The sequence below is a fragment of the Pogoniulus pusillus genome, chromosome 20 (assembly GCF_015220805.1).
Source record: "Pogoniulus pusillus isolate bPogPus1 chromosome 20, bPogPus1.pri, whole genome shotgun sequence".
Lineage (NCBI taxonomy): Eukaryota > Metazoa > Chordata > Aves > Piciformes > Lybiidae > Pogoniulus > Pogoniulus pusillus.
Window position 1 is genome coordinate 7906703 of NC_087283.1, and position 21515 is coordinate 7928217.

The 21515-nt window shown below is 45.7% G+C and overlaps 1 protein-coding gene across 2 annotated transcripts in view; it reads left to right on the plus strand.

Moving 5' to 3' along the window:
• Positions 1-18161, plus strand: part of CRISPLD2 (cysteine rich secretory protein LCCL domain containing 2) — a 41104-nt gene extending 22943 nt beyond the window's left edge. For both annotated transcript variants that reach the window (XM_064160049.1, XM_064160050.1), the window contains 6 exons: positions 938-1068; positions 1201-1244; positions 2740-2812; positions 4401-4476; positions 11029-11162; positions 14301-18161. In XM_064160049.1, the coding sequence (XP_064016119.1) occupies positions 938-1068; positions 1201-1244; positions 2740-2812; positions 4401-4476; positions 11029-11162; positions 14301-14355 (513 nt within the window). In that variant the 3' untranslated portion in view covers positions 14356-18161. The remainder of the gene's footprint in view (positions 1-937; positions 1069-1200; positions 1245-2739; positions 2813-4400; positions 4477-11028; positions 11163-14300) is intronic.
• Positions 18162-21515: the final 3354 nt, after the last annotated feature.

The window sequence follows — 21515 nt, forward strand, 5'->3', positions numbered from 1 at the left end:
TAGCAGAAATTCTACTGTAATTTGGCTTTGTGCATTCTCCTGTTGTGGTGATGTAAAAGGGTCCTAATGGAGATTGTCTTCATTTTTCTCATCATAGTGATGAAAAAAAAAAGGGGGGGTGGGGGGAAGCCAACAGTCTAGGAGGACAAAGTGATTCTGGATGTGATTTGGTCATGAGTGCCCTTAATGTGCAAGGAAGCCCATGGGAAGTGAGGGACAGAGATGAATAGACAGCTCTTACAAAGACCTCTTTAGTGTGGGCAGCTGTGGGTGACAGAAATTCTGTACCAAAACCACCACTAAACCTTGTAGCTAAATAACATTTGGGGCTGATTTGCTGGATCCTGAATTTTAATGACAACTTCTAAATCATGTATAAGTAAAACATGGTGCTGTTTCCCCACCAAAACTGCTTTGAGGGTGAAGAAAGATTGGAGGTAAAGGGCAGCTTCTGTTTTCCCATTCTTGCTGCTGGGGAGATTGTATCCCCCACGATACTTCTTCGCCTGCGACAACTGCAACTGCAGACAGTCACCTTCTCCAAGTGGTTTCAGCAGAAATAGTTTGGGCTTGGATATTTTCTTGGGAACTGGAAATATTTCCTACTGGAACTGGAAATATTTCCTACTGGACATCAATTTCCAGCACTGCTTTCTTCTAAATTGCATCTAACTGTGTGGATTTCTTATTTAAAGAGAGCTTTGCCATTCAACCAGGCAGTGCTTAAACTAATAACAACAAAAAGGAAAAAAAAAAAGGCTGTGTTGGGAGAGTAAGATTTAACAACTAGATTCCAAAGGAGTGTCCTCAGCTGATTTTCCCCTTGGCGTGTTGGTGGTGGTTTCATTTCTTCTTCCCCGTCGGCTCAGTGGTCGGTCAGCGTCGCTCCGAGAAGGAGGTTTGCTTCACTTGCTGTTTGTGTTTGTGCTCTTGTCAGTCATCAAGCATATGTCGTGCTGCAATTCACTATGGCATCCTGGACAATAAAGGAGGCCTGGTGGATATCACAAGGAAGGGAAGGATACCAGCCTTTGTGAAGTCTACCAGGAATGGAGTGGAGTCTTTTAGGTACTGCCTTCCTCAAAAAGCTTTTGGTTACCTGCTTTATGTAGAAGCAGGTGATCACATGCAGGCATTGTGATAAAAGCAATTCTGGGATGCTTGTTTGGTAATCAATGTTTTTGTTTGCTTGTTTTACAGAAAGAGTAAACCTTCAAATGCATTCATGGTTTCCAAAGTCACAAGTAAGTGTTGAAAGCTGAGAAGAAACCATTATTGATAGTGTTTTATCACAGAGCGTCAGGGGCTGGAAGGGACCTCAAAAGCTCATTCAGTCCAACCCTTCTGCCAGAGCAGGATCACCTATACCAGATAACACAGCAATACACCCAGGCAGGTTCTAAATATCTCCAGACAGAACTCCACAACCCCCCTGGGCAGCCTGTTCCAGTCTTCTGTCACCCTCACAGTGAAACAATAGGACACTTGAAAACCTCATTGCTTACAATGCTCTTTGTCCTTTTAAGTGGCTGTATCAAATGCTTCAGCACCACAACTAAACCCTGGACAGTGCTGGTCTTCCTTTGAAGTGGTCATATCAAACAGTTCAGCACCACAACTAAACCCTGGACAGTGCTGGTCCTCCTTTGAAGTGGTCATATCAAACAGTTCAGCACCACAACTAAACCCTGGACAGTGCTGGTCCTCCTTTGAAGTGGTCATATCAAACAGTTCAGCACCACAACTAAACCCTGGACAGTGCTGGTCCTCCTTTGAAGTGGTCATATCAAACAGTTCAGCACCACAACTAAACCCTGGACAGTGCTGGTCCTCCTTTGAAGTGGTCATATCAAACAGTTCAGCACCACAACTAAACCCTGGACAGTGCTGGTCCTCCTTTGAAGTGGTCATATCAAACAGTTCAGCACCACAACTAAACCCTGGACAGTGCTGGTCCTCCTTTGAAGTGGTCATATCAAATGGTTCAGCATCAGCCACTATGGGCAATTCCACCATCAACCACTTCATTTTACTGTAGGGGATCTAAGAGGAAGATTCAGACAAAGGTGCTAGTGGGCCATTTCCAGCAGCATCGCTTGGTGATGGATCATAGTTGGGTCCAAATATCAGCTAGAGTGTACCAACTTACTGATAGTAAAGTGATGGAAGATGAACCACCCTTGCATGGAAGCTTCAGTCCAGTGTGAGCACTGTATAAACACTGAAGAGAATAGTACCTAATAGCATCATGAAACACAAAACAACCAGTTTGTAAGGGTGAGTCACTGTACCTGTGCTAAGCATACAAATAAATACTGTGGAGCTCTACTTTTTAAACAGTTGCCACTTCCTCAGTGCCTTTGAACAATTCCTGCTCCTACACATAGCATCGTTTTCATTAGCTCTGCTTGAGTCACTTTCAGGCAGCACTGTATGTGTCAGGTCATTTGGACTGCACATCTGGAGCTGGAGCAAAAATACACCACCTTGGGGATCAGCTGCTTTTCTCTTTTGAAAGCTGTGACCTTTTTAAGGCCACATTATGACCTTATAGTAACAGAATTTCTACTGGAGAGCTGGCCAGCCCTCTCCTGGGAGCCAGTCACTGGAAGAGCTCTGCATGTGCTCTCATCTGGACATGAGTCTCACCAGATGCCTCGTGTGGTTCTGACTTGTGTTTTCTGCAGCTGCCTGAGATATTAGGTGTAGTAATTTGCCTCTCCACGTTTATTTTTGCAGCACAGACGCTGGATTGTTACACTACAGTAGCGGATCTGTGCCAGTTCAAAAAGCCAAGCACCCATTGCCCAAGGTAACACAAGCCCACCTATGTTCTGCTCTGCTCTGGGGATGGAAGATGCTGAGGTCCCCAAATTTGAGGGTTAGGGGGAATGGGGAGGGCTTTACCAGATGAACTGGAGGAGGGGTTGGGAATAGTGCATTTCCTGCTGCCACTGTGCCATGGTGATGGAAAATTCATATATAGAGGAAGCAGGTAAAGAAAAAAGATAATAATGAGCCATTTCCAGCAGCATCTGGTGATGAACCATGGCCAGGTCCAAACATGAGGTTCAGTGTCACAACTAGCTGATAGCAAAGCTATCCTTGTGTGAAAGCCTCAGCCTAGTGTGAGCACTGTATAAAAACTGAAGAGAATAGCACCTGGTATAGCAGAGACAGAATCAGTAACATCCAAATCAGGCAGCACACCCCTGGAGATGAGCTGCAACTGCGCACTCTGCCTTTATTCCCCTGTGCTTGCTGAGTTTTGGATGTGGTTCTCCTTTCCACCCTAAACCATGGAAGACGTTTGCTCTAGAAAGCTGCTTCGTGCAGGTGTGGGGCACAAACACATGCAAACGACTGCATGTCCAGCACTGTGCAGGTGTGGGGCACAAACACATGCAAACGATTGCATGCCCAGTGCTGTGCAGGTGTGGGGCACAAACACATGCAAACGATTGCATGCCCAGTGCTGTGCAGGTGTGGGGCACAAACACATGCAAACGGTTGCATGCCCAGCGCTGTGCAGGTGTGGGGCACAAACACATGCAAACGACTGCATGTCCAGCACTGTGCAGGTGTGGGGCACAAACACATGCAAACGATTGCATGCCCAGCGCTGTGCAGGTGTGGGGCACAAACACATGCAAACGATTGCATGCCCAGTGCTGTGCAGGTGTGGGGCACAAACACATGCAAACGGTTGCATGCCCAGCGCTGTGCAGGTGTGGGGCACAAACACATGCAAACGATTGCATGCCCAGCACTGTGCAGGTGTGGGGCACAAACACATGCAAACGATTGCATGCCCAGCGCTGTGCAGGTGTGGGGCACAAACACATGCAAACGATTGCATGCCCAGCGCTGTGCAGGTGTGGGGCACAAACACATGCAAACGATTGCATGCCCAGTGCTGTGCAGGTGTGGGGCACAAACACATGCAAACGATTGCATGCCCAGCGCTGTGCAGGTGTGGGGCACAAACACATGCAAACGATTGCATGCCCAGCACTGTGCAGATGTGGGGCACAAACACATGCAAACGATTGCATGCCCAGTGCTGTGCAGGTGTGGGGCACAAACACATGCACACGATTGCATGCCCAGCACTGTGCAGGTGTGGGGCACAAACACATGCAAACGATTGCATGCCCAGCGCTGTGCAGCAGCTTAGGGGAGCCCCTTTGAAAATGCCATAAACAGGCAATTTGCTGCTCTAAACCCCTCTGCTTGCAGCTCTGCAGCAACCACCAAATGTCACCCGAGGGGAACGAATAATGAAATTCGCTGTTGCCACCTGCAGACCAGATGCAGGCACTTGAAATCTCCCAAGAATGCAGCTTGCTTTCCTGTTGAGCCTTGACGTGGAGAATAAACATGAATGCATTGTTTTCTAGGATTTATTGTCCAGCCCACTGCAAAGATGAACCATCCTACTGGGCACCAGTGTTTGGCACAAACGTTTATGCAGATGTGAGTATGCTCTTCTCTCCCCGATGGCCCTGTGTGCCATGCTGTGTGCCTTGGAGAGCCAGAGTCAGACCCTGTGATTTAGGGAAGATATTTCCTGAGCAGTGTGGGGATGAGGGAAGAAGTAGCACCAATAGCTATGAGGACAGGTTTGGGTCAGTGGGTGTGAGAAGCTTACCCACTCCCCAGCACTGATTTATCCTTATGGACTTGGATAGGTCACTCACCTGCTCCATGCCTTAGGGACATGGCTGGGAAATGATGGGAGCACTTCCCTGCCTTTGCAAGGTGCTTTGGGATCAAAGTGGAGTATCAGATGAGCATCAAAGCACTTTTATTGTATTACTATCACAGCATATATTTGGCAAAAATAGACATTCTCCTCCCTTCCCTCTTTCTGGGGGTTTCTGGGCTGTTGAGACACAGCACCAAGCAGTGGGAAGCAAGTGTGTGAGCTGGCGTGGTTGGTTTGGTTTTCTAAACTGGGTGGAAATGAGCAGAGTCTTGATGGTAAAGTTAGACAGAGGCACTTTTTGGAAATCTCTTCATATTAGGCCTCTAAAAATCCCATGTTTCCATTTCCAATTTCAATGTTTTTCCATTGCTAGGTACTTCTTTCTTATATTTTCCCTATTTTTCACATATTTCTTCTCCTTTTTCCCTTGTATATTTTCTGTATTTTTTTCTCTCTTTTCTAACATTTTTCTTTCTTTTTGGTTCTCTTTTCACCCTCTGTTTCTGTTCTCTTTTCACCCTCTGTTTCCTCTCCTTTTTCTTCCTTTTCTTCCTCTTTTTGTCATTTCCCCCCTCTCTTTCCCCTCCTATTTTAATAAATTTTCTCTCTTTTTTCTTCTACCTTTTCCTTTATTTCCCCCCTTTCTTTTTTATCCCTCTCCCCGTTTTTTTACCCCCATCTTGTATATTTTTCCCCCATTTTTTCTTTTTACTTTCCTCATTTCTTCCCCCCTTTCTCCCCCCTTGGAGGTTGTGTTCAGAAATGGCAGCTCCCTGACTAGTGCCTAGACTGTAAGAACCTGCTTTTGGAAAGCTCTTACAGCTGTCAGATTGTGAACCTCTGTCTAGGAGCCACCACTGAGCTTTTGCAGACTCCTGAGAAAAATCATATGATAATTTTGGGGCAAGGAATTTGGAAAACAATTCCATTTAAAAAAAAAAGCAACCAACAACCCTCCACACATCTATGTTTTATTTCCTTTGAGACTGAATTTTTGGAAGGCAGAGCTACACGAACAAGTTAGGCTAGATCAGCTCACATGCCAATTCAGCAAGCAGCTGCCACCCCACCACCCTGCCTGCCTCTCTGCACGCTCTGACCTGCAGGAAATGGGAAATAGCTTCCTCTCTTTTACCCAGGACAAAACTACCTCAGCCTACCCTTGTGATTACAGGGGTATTAGGTGAGGAGCAGCAGCCCAGGCTGGCATTGTTTCCTGATTTGTACTGACGCAAAAGGATTAGAGTCCTTTAATGAATCTCGAGCTCCATTTCCTGCTGTACCCCCTGGGTATTGTTTCATAAATGGGGGGGCAAGAACTGTGATTTGGGAGGGAAATAGCAGAGGAAAAAAAAAAGCATGTGGCCACTTCCTAGAGGGTTTAGTTAACCTTTTTCTGGGCTGCTTCACTAATAGGGTGTGATGAAAGTGTTTAGGTTTTTATGAGGGGGTAAGACTGGGAGCAAAGCAGGTGGAACTAGATGGGGGAAAAAAGCAATTTAAGGTGGCTATGAGAAATGCTATGAAGGGAGAGGTATTGATGCTGAGAAATCATGGAATCATAGAAACATTTTCTTTGCACAAGACCTGTAAGATCATGGAATCCAACCATCAACCCAGCATTGCCAGGTCACCACTAAACCATGTCCCTCGGTATCACATCTACAGAGCTTTGAAGCTCCTCCAGAGATGGGAACTCCGCTGCCCTGGGACATCTGACTCAGGGAGTGACAACCCTTTTGGTGAAGAAATTATTCCTTATGTCCAGTCTAAACCTTGCCTGGTGCAACTTAAGGCCATTTCCTCTTGTCCTATCACTTGTTGCTTGGGGGAAGAGACCAACTCCCACCAAGCTCCAGTCTCCTTTCAGGGAGTTGTAGAGAGTGAGGAGGTGCCTGCAGAGGCTCAATTTCTCCATCAACCTCAGTTCTCTCAGCTGCTCCTCACCAGAGCTCTTATCCAGACCCCACACCAGCTTTGTTGCCCTTCTCTGGTCACATGTCAGCACCTCAGTGTCTTTCTTGGAATGAGTGACTTGAAGCCTTACCAGTGTTGAGTACAGGGGAGTGATCTCTGCCCTGGTCCTGTTGGCTGCACTGTTTCTCAGCCTGGAGGGCTGGCAAGAGAAACATGCCTGCTGTGCAGGGAGAACTTGGGCAAAGGCTTTTCCCTAGAAGCCTGACCTTGTAGGATGCTCTCCAGGAGGGAATGCTGCGAATTAACCCTAGCCCTAGCTGAGAAATAATTAATCTGAATGAGACAAGAGCTAGAGAGAGACTCAAGCTTCTAGAGAGCATTTTGGCTTCACGTCTAGAGTGGCACCTTAACAGCCCAAGGGGCACTTGTGCTCCAACTATGTCTGCTTAAATATGCTCTCTAAAAGAAAGTGAAGCATTTTGCCCCATTCCCACTCTGCATTCCCTGCAAAGTGCCCTCTGGTCTTTTAGCACCTTCTCTGAGCCGTTGATTTGCTCAGTGCTCAGGCAGTAAGGAGCTGATAGTCCAAGCTGAGATGAATAAAAAAATGCTTGGCTGGTCTGTGTAATGGCCTGATTCACTGTGGCATTGCCCCAGAATAGTGTTGACACTTGCATGATCCCAGGAAGACATGTGAAAGTTTGCTTTGGCACGGAGAGCAAAGCTGTGACATGAAGAGTTCAAGGGGAATGATTCTGATGTTGTTGTTTTAATTGAGAGTCTGTAAGAGCCACAGCCTTGGTTTGTGTTCAGGGGGGTTTACTCACTTTAAACACATTTTGATTGTAATTTTTTGTCTGCTCAGCAGTCTTATATTGCCTTGGATTGTGTCTTTATAAGATTATCTGCTGGGTTTTTCTGGTGGGTTAAAGTACAAAGAGATATTGGCAGCCCTTGCTTTCACCAGCAATGCAGGAAATTGTTCCTGGTGAAACTTTGGAACTGGAACACAAAGGAGCTTTATAATTTGGGGTAACTAAACAAAATGCAAGATAAAATGCTGTGGGAAGTGTTGATGCTCAAATCTTAGGTCTTTCTACTGAATGGTCTTAATTTTCAGTGAGAACAGAGTTGCTGCTGTCATGGGGGGTTTGCAGATGGAAGCAGCACATGTGAAACAGATCCAGCATCCTCCCAGCACCCAAATCAGTAGTGAGAAGCTGCTGGCTGGGGAACAGAAAATTTGTAGCCTCTTTTCCCCGGTGACATGTCCTAGCAAAGTTCTTTATGCTGCCATGTAAATGAAGTGGGGGAAATGGAAAAACCTCTATCAACACTTGGCTGTGTCTTGGAAAGTAAACCCAGCTTTTGCTACTGGAGAGGACCAGTTATTGCTGATGCTTTGGCCAAGCATTGGAACAAGATGCCCAGGGAGGTGATAGAGTCACCATCCCTGCAGGTGTTAAGAAAATGTGTAGATGTGACTTCTGGGGACATGAGTTAATGGCTGTTGTGGTGCTGAGTGGATGTTTGAATCCAATGATCTTAAAGGTCCTTTTCAACTGAAGTGATGCTGTAATTCTGTGCTGGACCTGTGGGAACACCTGGGGTCATTATCAAGGCTGCAGAAGAGCTTTTAACTTTCAGGAGACACTGTCATTTGTTGCTCTGCCTGGGTCCTTGTGTGACATAAGACTGCAAGGGAAACCTATCTCCATCCTTCCTCAAGAGCCCCATCAAGATAGGAGAAAAAAAAATGCTCTCTGCACTTGAGATAAGTCTTTTGTTGCTTTTTTTTTGTCCACAGTTGTGTGGCAATTGGTTGGAGGAGGCCAAATCAGCTACATAACGAGGCAGGCTTTTATCACCAGAGCAAACCAAGCTGGGTGGCTCTGCTCTCTGCAGATACAAACTTAATGATTAATCCAGTTACACTAATGAGGAAATTCCAGGTGATTAAAGTCATCATCACAGGCTATTGCTAATAGCCTACTGTAAAAAGTTTTGTCATTTTATGGTGTGTGCCTCAGAGTCCACTTGGTCAGGAAATGCTCTTGGAGCATCCCAAGGGGCCACGTCACGGAAAGCTGTTGCATTGTCACTACAACATTTGTAGTTGGTCCTGAATTGAGGAGAAGGCCATATTCTTGCAATGGTTCACCTTCCAAAAGCTCTGCAATCAGTTCCTCAAAGCAAATCCCAGTCTGGGGTAGGAGAGGGCAGTAATTCAACAGACTGATAAGAGGAGTCTGGGGTAAGGCAATAAAAAGTCTGTTGGGCAAAGCTTTAAGTAGGAAGCAGAACAGCAAGTCCTGGAAAAGAAGCAGGAATGCCTTGAAAAGAACATTGGTTAGGATGTCTCCCAGTGGAGAGTGCTGCAAATTGATTGAGGACAGTTACATTTTATGAGCCACTTTTAGATTTACACATTTCCCACTGCATACTGGGGTGAATTCACAGCATATCTTCCAAACACAGCCTTCCCTTGCTCCCTTCACCATATATAGAAGCAAAATATCAAATTGGCACTCAAAGCTCAGAGAGCTGCCAAGAGATAGGCCATCCAAAGTGATAAATATATAGGGGAGAAGGAGAACCTACCATATATGGCTGCAGGAATGAAACAGCACAATCCGTGTTGTACGTACAGAGCAGGAACGCTAGCCCTTGGCACTGCCTTTGTGGCCCTTTGGTCTTCAGAGGTCAGGGAGTTTATGGGATTGGGATTTTCACCTGCTGCAGTTCCCTCTGCAAGGCTGGTTTTTGATTGTTGTTGTTCCAGCTAGTTCTAGAGAGTTGATGGCCAAGTTTATACTATTCCTAAGCCATCTCTGCTTTTGCTCTTTTTTCTTTCCTCTTTTTTTTTTTCCCTTTTGGATGCTTTGGGAGCTTAGTCATCAGTTGCTAGTTTCTTGTGTTCCTCCCAGCTCTTCTGACTCTGCACATCTGGATGTTAGGAGGAAGTTCTTCCCAGAGAGAATGATTTGCCATTGGAATAGGCTGCCCAGGGAGGTGGTGGAGTCGCTGTCCCTGGAGGTGTTCAAAAAAAGCCTGGATGAGGCACTTAGTGCCATGGTCTGGTTGACTGGACAGGGCAGGGTGCTAGGTTGGACTGGATGATCTTGGAGGTCTCTTCCAACCTGGTTGATTCCATGATCTTAGAGAGCAGGATAATGGTGTGCAGAAGCTTTAGTCTTTTCAGAAGTGTTAATCTCCCTCCACAGAATCAAAGAATCAACCAGGTTGGAAGAGACCTCCAAGATCATCCAGTCCAACCCATGCCCCAGTCCTATCCAGTCAACTAAACCATGGCACTAAGTGCCTCATCCAGTCTTTTCTTGATATTGTCCTAGGGGGCAATGCCTGTCCAAAGCCTACACCACTCAATGGGTGCAGTCTTTCCATTTTTCCTAGAAAGAAGGATAATTGGTAATCATTCCCCTCAGCTCGGGCAAAGCAACTGCTTTTCAAGCAACTGGGTGAATAAACTTTGCTGAGGTGGCTGGTCACTAGCAGAGTTTCACCACAGTGGTTTCTTTGCTGCATAGGTTGAAAACTTGCCCTTGATTCAGCTTTGCCTCAAGAAGCATAGGTTGAAAAGTTGTCCTTGATTCAGTTTTGACCCTGGATCATCTCCCAGGTGCAGCTCCACCACAGATGGGTGTGGCAGAAAGACTGCTTGTCCTTGGTGGTGGTGGATCCTCTAACAGCTGGGGCTCATGGTGTAGCTACAAGATCTGGTCCATGACATCTTTCACCTCTGGTGTGTCCATAGGAGGGGTAGAATTACACAATTCCTTCATAGTTTTTTTTGCTTGTCTTTTTTGTAATGATCATTTTTATTCCCTGTTGTTTTCCTTAATGCTGATGGGAATGGAAAATCTCCAGCTATTGTAAGATATGAACCCTGGTGGGGTTTTTGGGCTTTGGTTGGTTTTGTGGTTTTTGGGTTTTGTTTTGGGGTTTTTGTTTTGTTTTGTTTCTTTGTGGCCACTTCAGCTGATTTCAGTGTACAACTGCAGTTTGAAGTAGAGAAAACTCTGGGGGGACCTTTTGGCCTTACAGTACTTAGAAGAGGACTATAAGAAAGATAGGGGGACACTGTCTAGCTGGAAAAATGACAAGGGGTAATGGTTTTAAATTAAAAGAGAGAGATTCAGACTAGATGGAAGATGTTTTTTTACACTGAAGGTGATAAGACACTGGTCCAGATTGCCCAGAGAGGTGGTAGATGCCCTGTCCCTGGAATCATGTCGGGTCAGGTTGTCGGGGGCTGTGAGCAACCTGCTTGAAGGTGTCTCTGCTGACTTTTGAGTTGGACCTTCCAACTCCAAATGCTCTAGAATTCCATGAAAGTAAATACAGGCAGTTTGTAAATAAAAGCAATTCAATCTCTTTCTCAGAGCTCCAGCATCTGCAAAGCTGCAGTGCACGCAGGAGTCATTCCAGATGAAAGTGGTGGCTTCGTGGATGTGATGCCTGTAGAGAAGAAGAAAAGTTATGCTGGATCCTTAAAGAATGGAGTGCAGTCTGAGAGGTGGGATTTTTTTCCCCTTTGTTCTTTCTTCTTCTGGGTTGTGTGCTCAGTTGCATGTCAAAGCCAGCATATATCAGCTAGGAAGGCTGTTGGATTGGAAACAGGTGACTTAACAGTGTCGCTGTGAATTGTGAGATCCAAGCAAATAGAGCGTGTTGTCCTGCTCTCACCTTCCACAAGTGAGCAGTGGCTTTCAGATTGGTGTGAAAGGTATGAAGTATTGTTAAACCTCCTTTTCTCTTAGTATCACTCTGTATTACACAGGATCACAGGATGTTAGGGGTTGGAAAGGACCCAAGGAGATCATTGAGTCCATATCCCCTGCCGGAGCAGGACAATACAATCTAGTATAGATCACAGAGGAACACATCCAGACAAGTCTTGAAAGTCTCCAAAGAAGGAGCCTGCACAGCCTCTCTGGGGAGCCTGTTCCAGTGCTCTGTGACCCTTACAGTAAAGAAGTTCCCCTTTGTGTTGAGGCAGAACCTCGTTTGCTACAACTTACACCCATTGCTCCTTGCCCTGTCCCAGGGAGCAAGCAAGCAGAGCCTGTTCCCCAGCTCCTGGCCAGCCCTCAGATATTTAGAAACATTTATCAAATCCCCTCTCAGTCTTCTCTTTTCCAGACTAAAAAGTCCCAACTCCCCCAGTCTCTCCTCATAAGTCATGCTCTCCAGTCCCCACATCATCCTTGCAGCACTCCACTGGACTCTCTCCAGCAGATCTCTGTCCCTCTTAAGCTGGGGAGCCCCAAACTGAACACAGTGTTCAAGATGGGGTCTCACCAGAGCAGAGTAGAAGGGCAGTGTGTGTGTTCCACAGAGTAATAGATCAGCATGAATATTTCTGCAGCTTTCAGCCTGGATCATGCTTGGAACAGTGTGGCCAGTAGGATGAGGGAGGTTATTCTGCCTCTGTACTCAGCACTGGTCAGGCCACACCTTGAGTTCTGTGTCCAGTTCTGGGCTCCTTAATTCAAGAGAGATGTTGAGGTGCTGGAAGGTGTCCAGGGAAGGGTGACAAAGCTGGTGAGGGGCCTGGAACACAAATCCTATGAGGAGAGGCTGAGGGAGCTGGGGGTGTGCAGTCTGGAGAAGAGGAGGCTCAGAGGTGACCTCATTGCTGTCTACAACTACCTGAAGGGAAGATGTAGCCAGGTGGGGGTTGGTCTCTTCTCCCAGACAACCACCAATAGAACAAGGGGACACAGTCTCAAGTTGTGCTGGGGGACGTCTAGGCTGGATGTTAGGAGGAAGTTGTTGGCAGAGAGAGTGATTGGCATTGGAATGGGCTGCCCAGGGAGGTGGTGGAGTCAGTGTCCCAGGAGGTGTTCAAGCAAAGCCTGGATGAGGCACTTAGTGCCATGGTCTAGTTGACTGGCTAGGGCTGGGTGCTAGGTTAGACTGGATGATCTTGGAGGTCTCTTCCAACCTGGCTGATTCTATGGTTCTCTAATTCTAAAATTTTAGAGTTCTGCAATTTACATTTCAGCAGTTTGGGTTTGCATGACACAGCTCCTCTTCTTTTTTTCCCTGTCTCCCTCTTGGTTTCACTTAGCTTCTATACTAACAAGCATGTTATTTGGTTGGCAAACTCTATCCTAGCTAAGAATAAACTCTACTGCTGGCAGTGACATGCAATACGAGCACCTGGTGCTGATGTGGGAGGTGAGGGAAACCGAAGACGTTCTCTCAGTGGGGATGAGCATGAAGACTTGGGAAGTGTTATTTACACTCTGCAGTAAGGGAGCACCTTCATGCAGTGAGATCCACCAGGCAGTGAAATAGCTTTCAAAGATCAAGGTGAAAAGCTTGCTCTCCAGGACACTGGAAATTGCCTTTCAATGAGATACATTCCCAGAGAGGCTTGGGAAAAGGCTGCCTTTACCATTCAGTGGCTCTCTACCCTTGCTGGAATATTTATTTTGCAGGAATATGAAATCCTTTTTCCTAAGGTTTTACACCTCAGTAAAGCTGAATGAATAAGAACCTAAACAAGTCCTTGCTGCCATGCAAATAGCCACCCTCAGAATCTCAAGGCTGTTTGGGACACTTGTGCAGAGTGAATATTAGTACCTGTACCTCTGCAGACTGAAAACTAATATCCCTATTTATTGTAGTTTGATGTGAGCTCATCTGGCTGCTCTCCTTGCCAGCACCAGGACATGGGCCAGACAGGCTTTGGGAACCTGCCAGCCTATCTGACAACTGGTTTTTAGGAAAGCATCTTCCTCTTTATGCCTGAATCTCTGCATAAGAGGGAGCACAGCATTCCTTGAAGAAAAACTAACACTGTGAAAGAGGCTGCTCCTTCCCAGCTCCTTTTATTGCTGTATAGCACCTGAGATTTGGATTGAAAATATAAACCAAAGGTGAACTGGTGGCTTTGTGCCTCTTCTTTTCATCCTTGAACCTTTCTCCTGCATCTGATAGGGCCACATCAGCAGAGTTTGCTGAAGGAGCACACCTAAAGAAATCCAGAGTTTTCCGTGTGTCTATCACACCGCAGTGTGCGTTCGGGTCATAGAATCATAGAATCATAGAATCAACCAGGTTGGAAGAGACCTCCAAGATCATCCAGTCCAACCTAGCACCCAGCCCTAGCCAGTCAACCAGACCATGGCACTAAGTGCCTCATCCAGTTTTTTCCTGAAGACCCCCAGGGACAGTGCCTCCACCACCTCCCTGGGCAGCCCATTCCAATGGGAAATCACTCTCTCTGTGAAGAACTTCTTCCTAATATCCAGCCTATACCTACCCTGGAACAACTTGAGACTGTGTCCCCTTGTTCTATTGCTGGTTACCTGGGAGAAGAGGCCACCCCCCACCTGGCTACAATGCCCCTTCAAGTAGTTTTAGACAGTAATAAGATCACCCCTGAGCCTCCTCTTCTCCAGGCTAAACAGGCCCAGTTCCCTCAACCTCTCCTCATAGGATTTGTGCTCCAGGCCCCTCACCAGCTTTGTTGCCCTTCTCTGGACATGTTCCAGCACCTCAACATCCTTCTTGAATTGAGTGGCCCAGAACTGGACACAGTACTCAAGGTGTGGTCTGACCAGTGCTGAGTACTGGTCAGACTGGGTCGTTACGTGTTGGTTGGTTTTTAATTGCTCTGTTTCTGTTTTCCCTTTGCCTGCAGCTTGAGGAACCCTTCAGATGGAAATGCCTTCCGAATTTTTGCTGTGAAGCAGTAAATCCCCAGGGAAGGTGCAGGTTTCTTTGGGAGAGCGCTCTGTCGATCTTCAGAGACAAGAAGGCTCCTCTGACAACATCAGCTCTGACCGTACCCTCCTTGCAGATCTCTTTCAGGGAATGAAAAAAAAAAAAAAAAGAATAAGGGGAAAAAAAAAAGTCAAAAAAAAGCAAAAAAAAAAAAACCCAACCAAAAAAAAAACCCAGATAGAAAGGCACCAAGTTCTGACTCAGCTGTTTGCATCTCATGGCACCCATTCAGCATTGTATCTTCGTTTCGTGTTTTTGTTTCTCTAGGGGCATTCAGCAAGGACAAGCTCTTCTAACTTCCAATATATGAGAGATGTGCTACACAGAATGGTGGTGCCTCAGTGTACAGGAGATGTAGGGATCTCAGCCTGGCCCTGAATGGCGTTTTTAGGGTGTCAGGGATCTACTGCAATGGACATGAGGATGTGCAGGCTCAGATGTGAGCGACCGTCCAGGCGCTGGACACTTTGACATGAGAAACTGTTTTAAAAGTTGCATCTTCTGGGGAGAGACTGGGCTTTGATAGAGTGTTTTTGAGTATGTTTGATGTTTTCTGTGAAAAAGAGGAGAAAATTTGGTCTTTTCCCATCGAGGTGGCATGCATCAGCACTGCTGTGTAAGGCTGCTGGGCCAGCAGGCTAAGCTATGTTGTCCGATGGTGTCACGTTTGGGAAGAGGAGGTTCTTGCTGGCTGGACGTCAAGTTTTTTGAGGAGGGGGGGACTGGGGGAGTGTGTGAAATGGTGGCAGAGATCCTCACTGCAGGAAACAAGGCCACCAGATAATCAAAAGAGCAGGTTTGGTGTTTGCTGGTCAAACATTGACAGGTATTTGGCAAGCTGCGCCAGGTGGGTGAATGGGGGCACATCTCATCCTATACTACATGCCATTTCAAGTAAGATTTCAGTTAAATGCAGTGTATTGTTTTATACAGCAGTGCTGGTCGTTTTATCTGTAGTAGTTGAGTAGTGATAAAGTTAATCTTATTTCTGCTAGGAATGGTTGCATCCCCAGCAAGTCTGTTTGCTTCACCTTTGTGAAGCTCCTTGTGGCATGTGCAGTTCTGAGACTTTAAAGATACAGCAGAAATTGCTGTAGATGTATTTTTCCTGTTCAGTATGTGAAGCCTTCAGCTTCCCACTTTCAGTGTAAATGCTGTACCCATGAACATTTGATTTCTGGCATGATATGTTTTGCCAAACCCCTAGGTGTAATGATGTTATCTTCTACTACTTTGTTATTTAGATCTCAGCATGCACCCAAATGCATTTCAAAGCCAAAGGAAGAGCAAAGCAAGACCTGCTCTTTTAAGGCAGAAGAGTATTCTCTGCTCTATGTTGGAAATGATTTTTTAGTGTTGGTCTAAACCCAGATCTGGTTGTCTTCTGGTGCACACACCCCCAGTAGCTTCATTAGTCATAAGAAGGCAATGTGAATTTCAGTTCTTCAGCTCTTGCAGAGGTATGCTTGCCCTGCTCATTAATTTGATCATGAAATTACACAACAAATGGGAGAGTATTTCCCTCTGTTTAGTAGATGCCTCATAGCTCTCACTCAGACTGTGTTTGGTTTCATCTAGACAGACATATTCAAGACCAAAGCTATTTATACGGTTAAGCACTTCTGTAACTGTATAAGCTCTACAAACTCTCGCTCAGTTTGTCTCACCATTGGGGTTTCTTTCCCTGTGAAATCTGGCTTTTTGTAAAATATGGAATTGGGGTTGGTTTACATCACCTCCAGAAGTGCTGCACAGAAACCTGCCTTTGAGGTAGGTAGAGAGAGATGACTCTGCGTGTCGCCTTTGTTTGCATCTTCCGAGGTGTACAGTATTTGCTTTAGACAGGAAAACTGAGCTTGGTTGGTTTTGTGAGTTTCTTTTGTTCTTACTAAGTAAATTGATGTTTAAAAAACAGCTGGAACATGTCTTAGAAAAGCTGCTTAGAAATGCTAGGAGCATTTGAGATCTTGGCAGTGAGATGAGGCTTCTGTTTCTGCCCACCGTGAATAACGATGCTATAGGTGGCCTGGTTCCAGCCCGTTAAATAGTGCAGCTTGAATCTAGGACCATCATGGGCCAAATCATAGAATCATCTGGGCTGGAAGGGACCTTTACAGGCCACCTAGTCCAACCCTCTCTGCAGTGAACAGGGACATCCTCAACTAGATCAGGCTGCCTAGAGCCTCGTCAAGCTTTACCTTGAATATCTCCAGGGTTGAGACCTCAACCACCTCTCTGGGTAACCTGTTTCAGTGCTCAACCACCTTCATTGTAAATAACTTGTTCCTAAATGGTAGCCAGAGAGCTATTTATTGAATTGGAAGGCAATGCACTCGAGTGCCATTGGAATGGGCTGCCCAGGGAGGTGGTGGAGTCACCGTCCCTGGAGGTGTTCAAGAAAAGCCTGGATGAGGCACTTGGTGCCATGATCTAGTTGACTGGCTAGGGCTGGGTGCTAGGTTGGACTGGATGATCTTGGAGGTCTCTTCCAACCTGGTTGATTCTGTGATTCTATGGGGACTGCAGGAGCACACAAAGTGCCTCGCTGTGCTAGCATAGGCTCCCACCCCTAAACACACTGTCCATGACTATTAGGTGTGCTGTCAAACCATGGGAAGAAATGTGAGGGCTCTTGGAGAGAAGCCCAGGGGATGATTGTGAGCACATAAAACCCCAAATGTCTTGGAATGCATCTACCTAACGAGAAGCAGGGCGAGGGAAGAATCATGATTCCAACAGAAAGAGCCTAAAATACTTAATTCCAGGTACAATCACATGTTTTTATCTTCAGCCAACTGGTTTGGATTTCTTTTTTTTTTTTAGGAACTGATGTTAATTTAAGTCTGTTTATTTTTGTATTTGTTGTACAAAAGAGACATTGTGACTTTACTACACAAATATTATTCGAGGTCCTGGGTGCTATTAAGTTAAACATACCTCCACCAGAATTAGGGGCGATCAGGTCCTCCAAGGCAGTCATGATATATCAATTACTTGCAATCCTGTGTGTTAGCTATTCATACATAGGTGGGACAGTACCAGGGTGGGGTTTTTTTTTAGTCAAATATTTACTGATTGATTTTTTTTTTCTTTTTTGGGTTTAATTTCTGATACCAAAACATTTCTCAGCCTAATGTATTTCAGTGCAGCTTAAAGATGCAGCGTGCCTTTATACCCACCAGACCTGTTCCTCCTTACACCCCGCACAGCTCAGCAGATAAGTAAGCAACTGTCAACTTAACCCCCCTGGAAAAGCTGAGGCTGCCTTCTTGTTCTTTTCAGCTACATTTGATTTTAAAACTAAGATGCCAGTGCAGGCACTGCCACTGCCATCTGGCTCAGCACAGCCCAGGGCAAAAGCTGAAGCGTGGCCCTTCCCCAGCTGCCGCTGTGCTGTTGACTCCATTGGCTTCGTTAATGTCTTTGTTTTAAGCCAACAGCTGATTGAAGAGTCTCCAGTTGGTTGGTTGTGCAAGCTAAATATTTAGGGCCAGTTCATACAGTTGCTTGGTTTTCTTCTTCCCCCTCCCCTCCTTTTTTTTTTTTTTCTATGAAAAATGATGTATTTTACTTCCTATGTGTAAAACTTGCTTGTAAATTTTGGTGAGCCTTTGCATGTTTTTTTTTTTTCAAGGGGCAGTGTGTCTGTTTATAAACAAATAGGGTTTTTTTTTCCTAATTATAAAATTGTAAAATATCTCTCCTCCTCCTCCCCCTTCCCTCTCTCCTTGATTGTCTCTGATTTTTGAATTATTTGTGAAATAAAACCTTCCCAGAATGAGTGCTCCCCTTGTATTTAATGCTCAGCCAGAGCTGGGGCTGTGTCTAGAAGAGCTGTTTGGGATTTCTCCTGGGAAATAGAGAGCCCGAGAGAGATCGGGATGTGCAGAATCTGTTTCAAAAACAAAGGACTAAAACTACCTAGGATCCAGGCATTAAAACTCCTGAAACACCCTGAGAGGAAGGGAAAACCAGTGTCTGCCATTAAGTCTTTGCAATGCAAGGACTGAAGTCAGAATAACTGTTTAATGAGGTAACGCTGTGAAATGCAACCAAGATGAACAACTCTCCACCCAACCAGGCTGTTGATAGATGGTCCCTTATATATTTTTTTTTTTAACTTCTGAAGGGGAAAGTGTATGGATACAGCTTGGTTTTAACTCTCCTTGAAATTTTGTCCAAGCACAGACTTGTCCACAACATCACAAATCAAACCGAGTTGTTTTGTGGTAACTCAACACCACTGCGGTTAAAAGAGCAACATGACAAGGACATTTAGAGCTCAGCCTTCAGGCAGGGAGCACCAGAAGGAATATGGCCAAAAAATGTGGACTGAGCCTTGGGAGGGAGTCCTGATTGACAAGGCCATGAAATTTTATCTTTTCACCAACAAAATCAAGATGCAGAGAGGTTTGCACTACTGCAAAGCTGGCCGGGTACAGTTATGGTTGAATGGCACTCACCTATAAAACCCAAGCCAAGGACTGATATGGCAACATGATTACTGAACTGAATGTAAGTAGAGTGGCAAGAGAAACCCACATGGGTCTGCATGAGAGTAGCCAACTGCAGAAGAAGCAGGCCTTGTTTCCCAACTTTGTTGCTAATCCTCTGGGATCAGCAGAAATGTCTCAGTGCAGTGCCTGTTGCTCTGTGTTCTGCTGCCTGCTCCTCATCCCATGCTGAGCTCATCAGAGGCTATGAATAGCATGGACATACCTTGGGATGGTTGTTCTTCCCCAAACCCACATTCATTTATAGGATGCACCCAGGTGATGTTTTCAAAGCCATTTGCAAACGATGGGGTTGGCTTTCATTTCTTCTAAGGACCTACTTTAAGGCACTTAGAGGACATTTATGCCACTTTAGGGTGCGGGCAGAGCAGTGTAAAGAAGCCTCAGTGCGAAGAGAAACCACCCTTATATCTTGTTGACAGTGGTTAAAATAGGGTGATGGAGTTAAATCAACAAACAAGGTCTCCCTTATGCAGAGCTCTTCTCTGCTGCCTTTGCTCCTCACCTTCCACACCAGGGCTGTATGCAGTCTCCTTCATCATCCTCTGCATAGCCAAGCTCATTGCAGTGCTACTGAGTGTCAAACTGAATACAAGGCTATTTATAGCAGCCTAGAAGTCAGGAGGCTGGGATGGAATGTTAGAGCTGAAAGCTGAAGGAGAAGGGAGCACAGACTTGTCAAATAAATACAGTGCTTTGGAATACTTTACAAGTTAAGTGTTGGTTCTGACAGGCTTGGAGCAACTCTGGTTTGGGGGCTGTGGACAAACATGACCCCAGGAGAGGACCTGCCAACATATATGCTGTCCTGAGAGATGCTTGACACTGATCCTCAGGTTTTTATTTCAGTAGCTGCTTCAAGGCTTATTTCTGCACATTCATCTTTTGCACTTGTGGAAGGTAAGAAAATACCATCTGTGAAATGTGCCAAGGGGCTGGAGGACAAATCTGTCACAAATGAAAGCAAACTGATTTCCTTCTCTATCAGCTTAACAGCAAAGGAAGAAGTAAACCCAGATATGGCCCTGTGGGGGTAAGGAGGGTGGTGTTTAATACCATCTCACTTAATGGGCTTGTAATCAAAATACAATTTAAATGAATGCAAAGCTGCACCAGGAAATGTGTCTGTCTGGAGGGTAGCTCTCAGTGGTTTACAGCTGCTACCTGTTTTGTTGCATTTGGTTAAATCTATGGAGAACTGTCCTCTGCAGACAAAGCTTCAGCCTGGTTCTGACCAGCTATGTCACTAATAATCTCTGTGGTGGAATAGAGATTATGCTTATTAGATCTGCAGAGGGATGGATGGCACAGAGCTGAGATGGACTGAATGTGTGCTGAGAGGTAGGGCCAGAAAACAAGCCAGCACTCAGAAGGGAGGAATAAGAGGAATGGTTAAAAAATGGAGACCAACCAGTGAGGCAGGAACTCAACCCAGCTGTGACAAAAAAAAACCCCAAAACCAAAACAGACAAAAATATTGTCAAAGAGATAAATGTCATCTCAGATGTACAAAGAAGGATGCAGTCTCCAAGACACATGAGAAAACTCTGGACTTTGTTAAGAGCTCTAGTGCAGTATGCTGTTTGAGTTTGCACATACTGCCCAAAAAGTTATGTGCCTGACCGTGGAAAGCCCAAGAGGGAGCAAAGAGAGCAAACTGAGAGCTAAAATGGCTCCCAAGAAGGGAGGAGGGATTGTTGAGGATAACAAAGGAGAGGTGTCATAAAGGAGGAGAGAGTGTTTGGTCTTTGTGCTCAAAGGGGCCATACTGAGAAGTAACTCTAGCAGGAAACTTTGAGACTTGCCATTGGGCAAGGCTCTCACTGGAGGAGATGCTCTGCGTGGTCTTTTCAGGCTATTATTCAAAGGGGTTGAGGAAATGCTGAATGGCAGCTTCTACAAATGGTAGCCTGCTTTGAGTGGAGGACTGACTAGGGAATGTCTTATTGGTCTTCCCAGCTGTAAGTTCTATAATTTTCAAGGCTAAAGGGAGCATAAAGTTACATGGGAAGGGTTGGCACCTGTTTGGCTCCAGATGGTGCACAGTCATGGGCTGTCATTGTTCCACGGACAACACAGATAGAGAAGTCCTGATAGTAGTGGCTAGAGAAGTCCTGATAGTAGTGGCCTGGGTAAAGATGCACAGTGTGGTGCTAGTATGGATAGAGCTGATTAAAACTAGTCATTGTTCTGCTGTTTGCTGTTCAGATTTCTTTTCTTGTAGGTCTTCTGGCAGACAAATGAATCCTGTGGGACTCTAAGTTGGGTTTGCAGACGGATATGTGGACCTCCTGCTGCATCTGAGGTAAAGTACTGGGGACAACCCTAGAAGAATGCTGATCTGAAATGCTGGCACGGGCTGATTTAGGACATCCCTTTAGGGAAGACACTGAGCAGAGTAACACGAAGCGAGGGTTGGCTGTTGGAGTGCAAAAGAGGCTGTTGAAATGTGGAGGAGGCATCTCCTACTCATGCCAGGCATGTAGCACCATCTGAGGACAGGCTTTTGGTGGGAAGATGGAGACCATGGAAAATTTCCCATCTGCAGAGTCATGAAACAATCTGAGGCGTCTGGGGGCAGCAGGCCAGCTCAGCAGGATGTGTTTGCCTTCCAAACA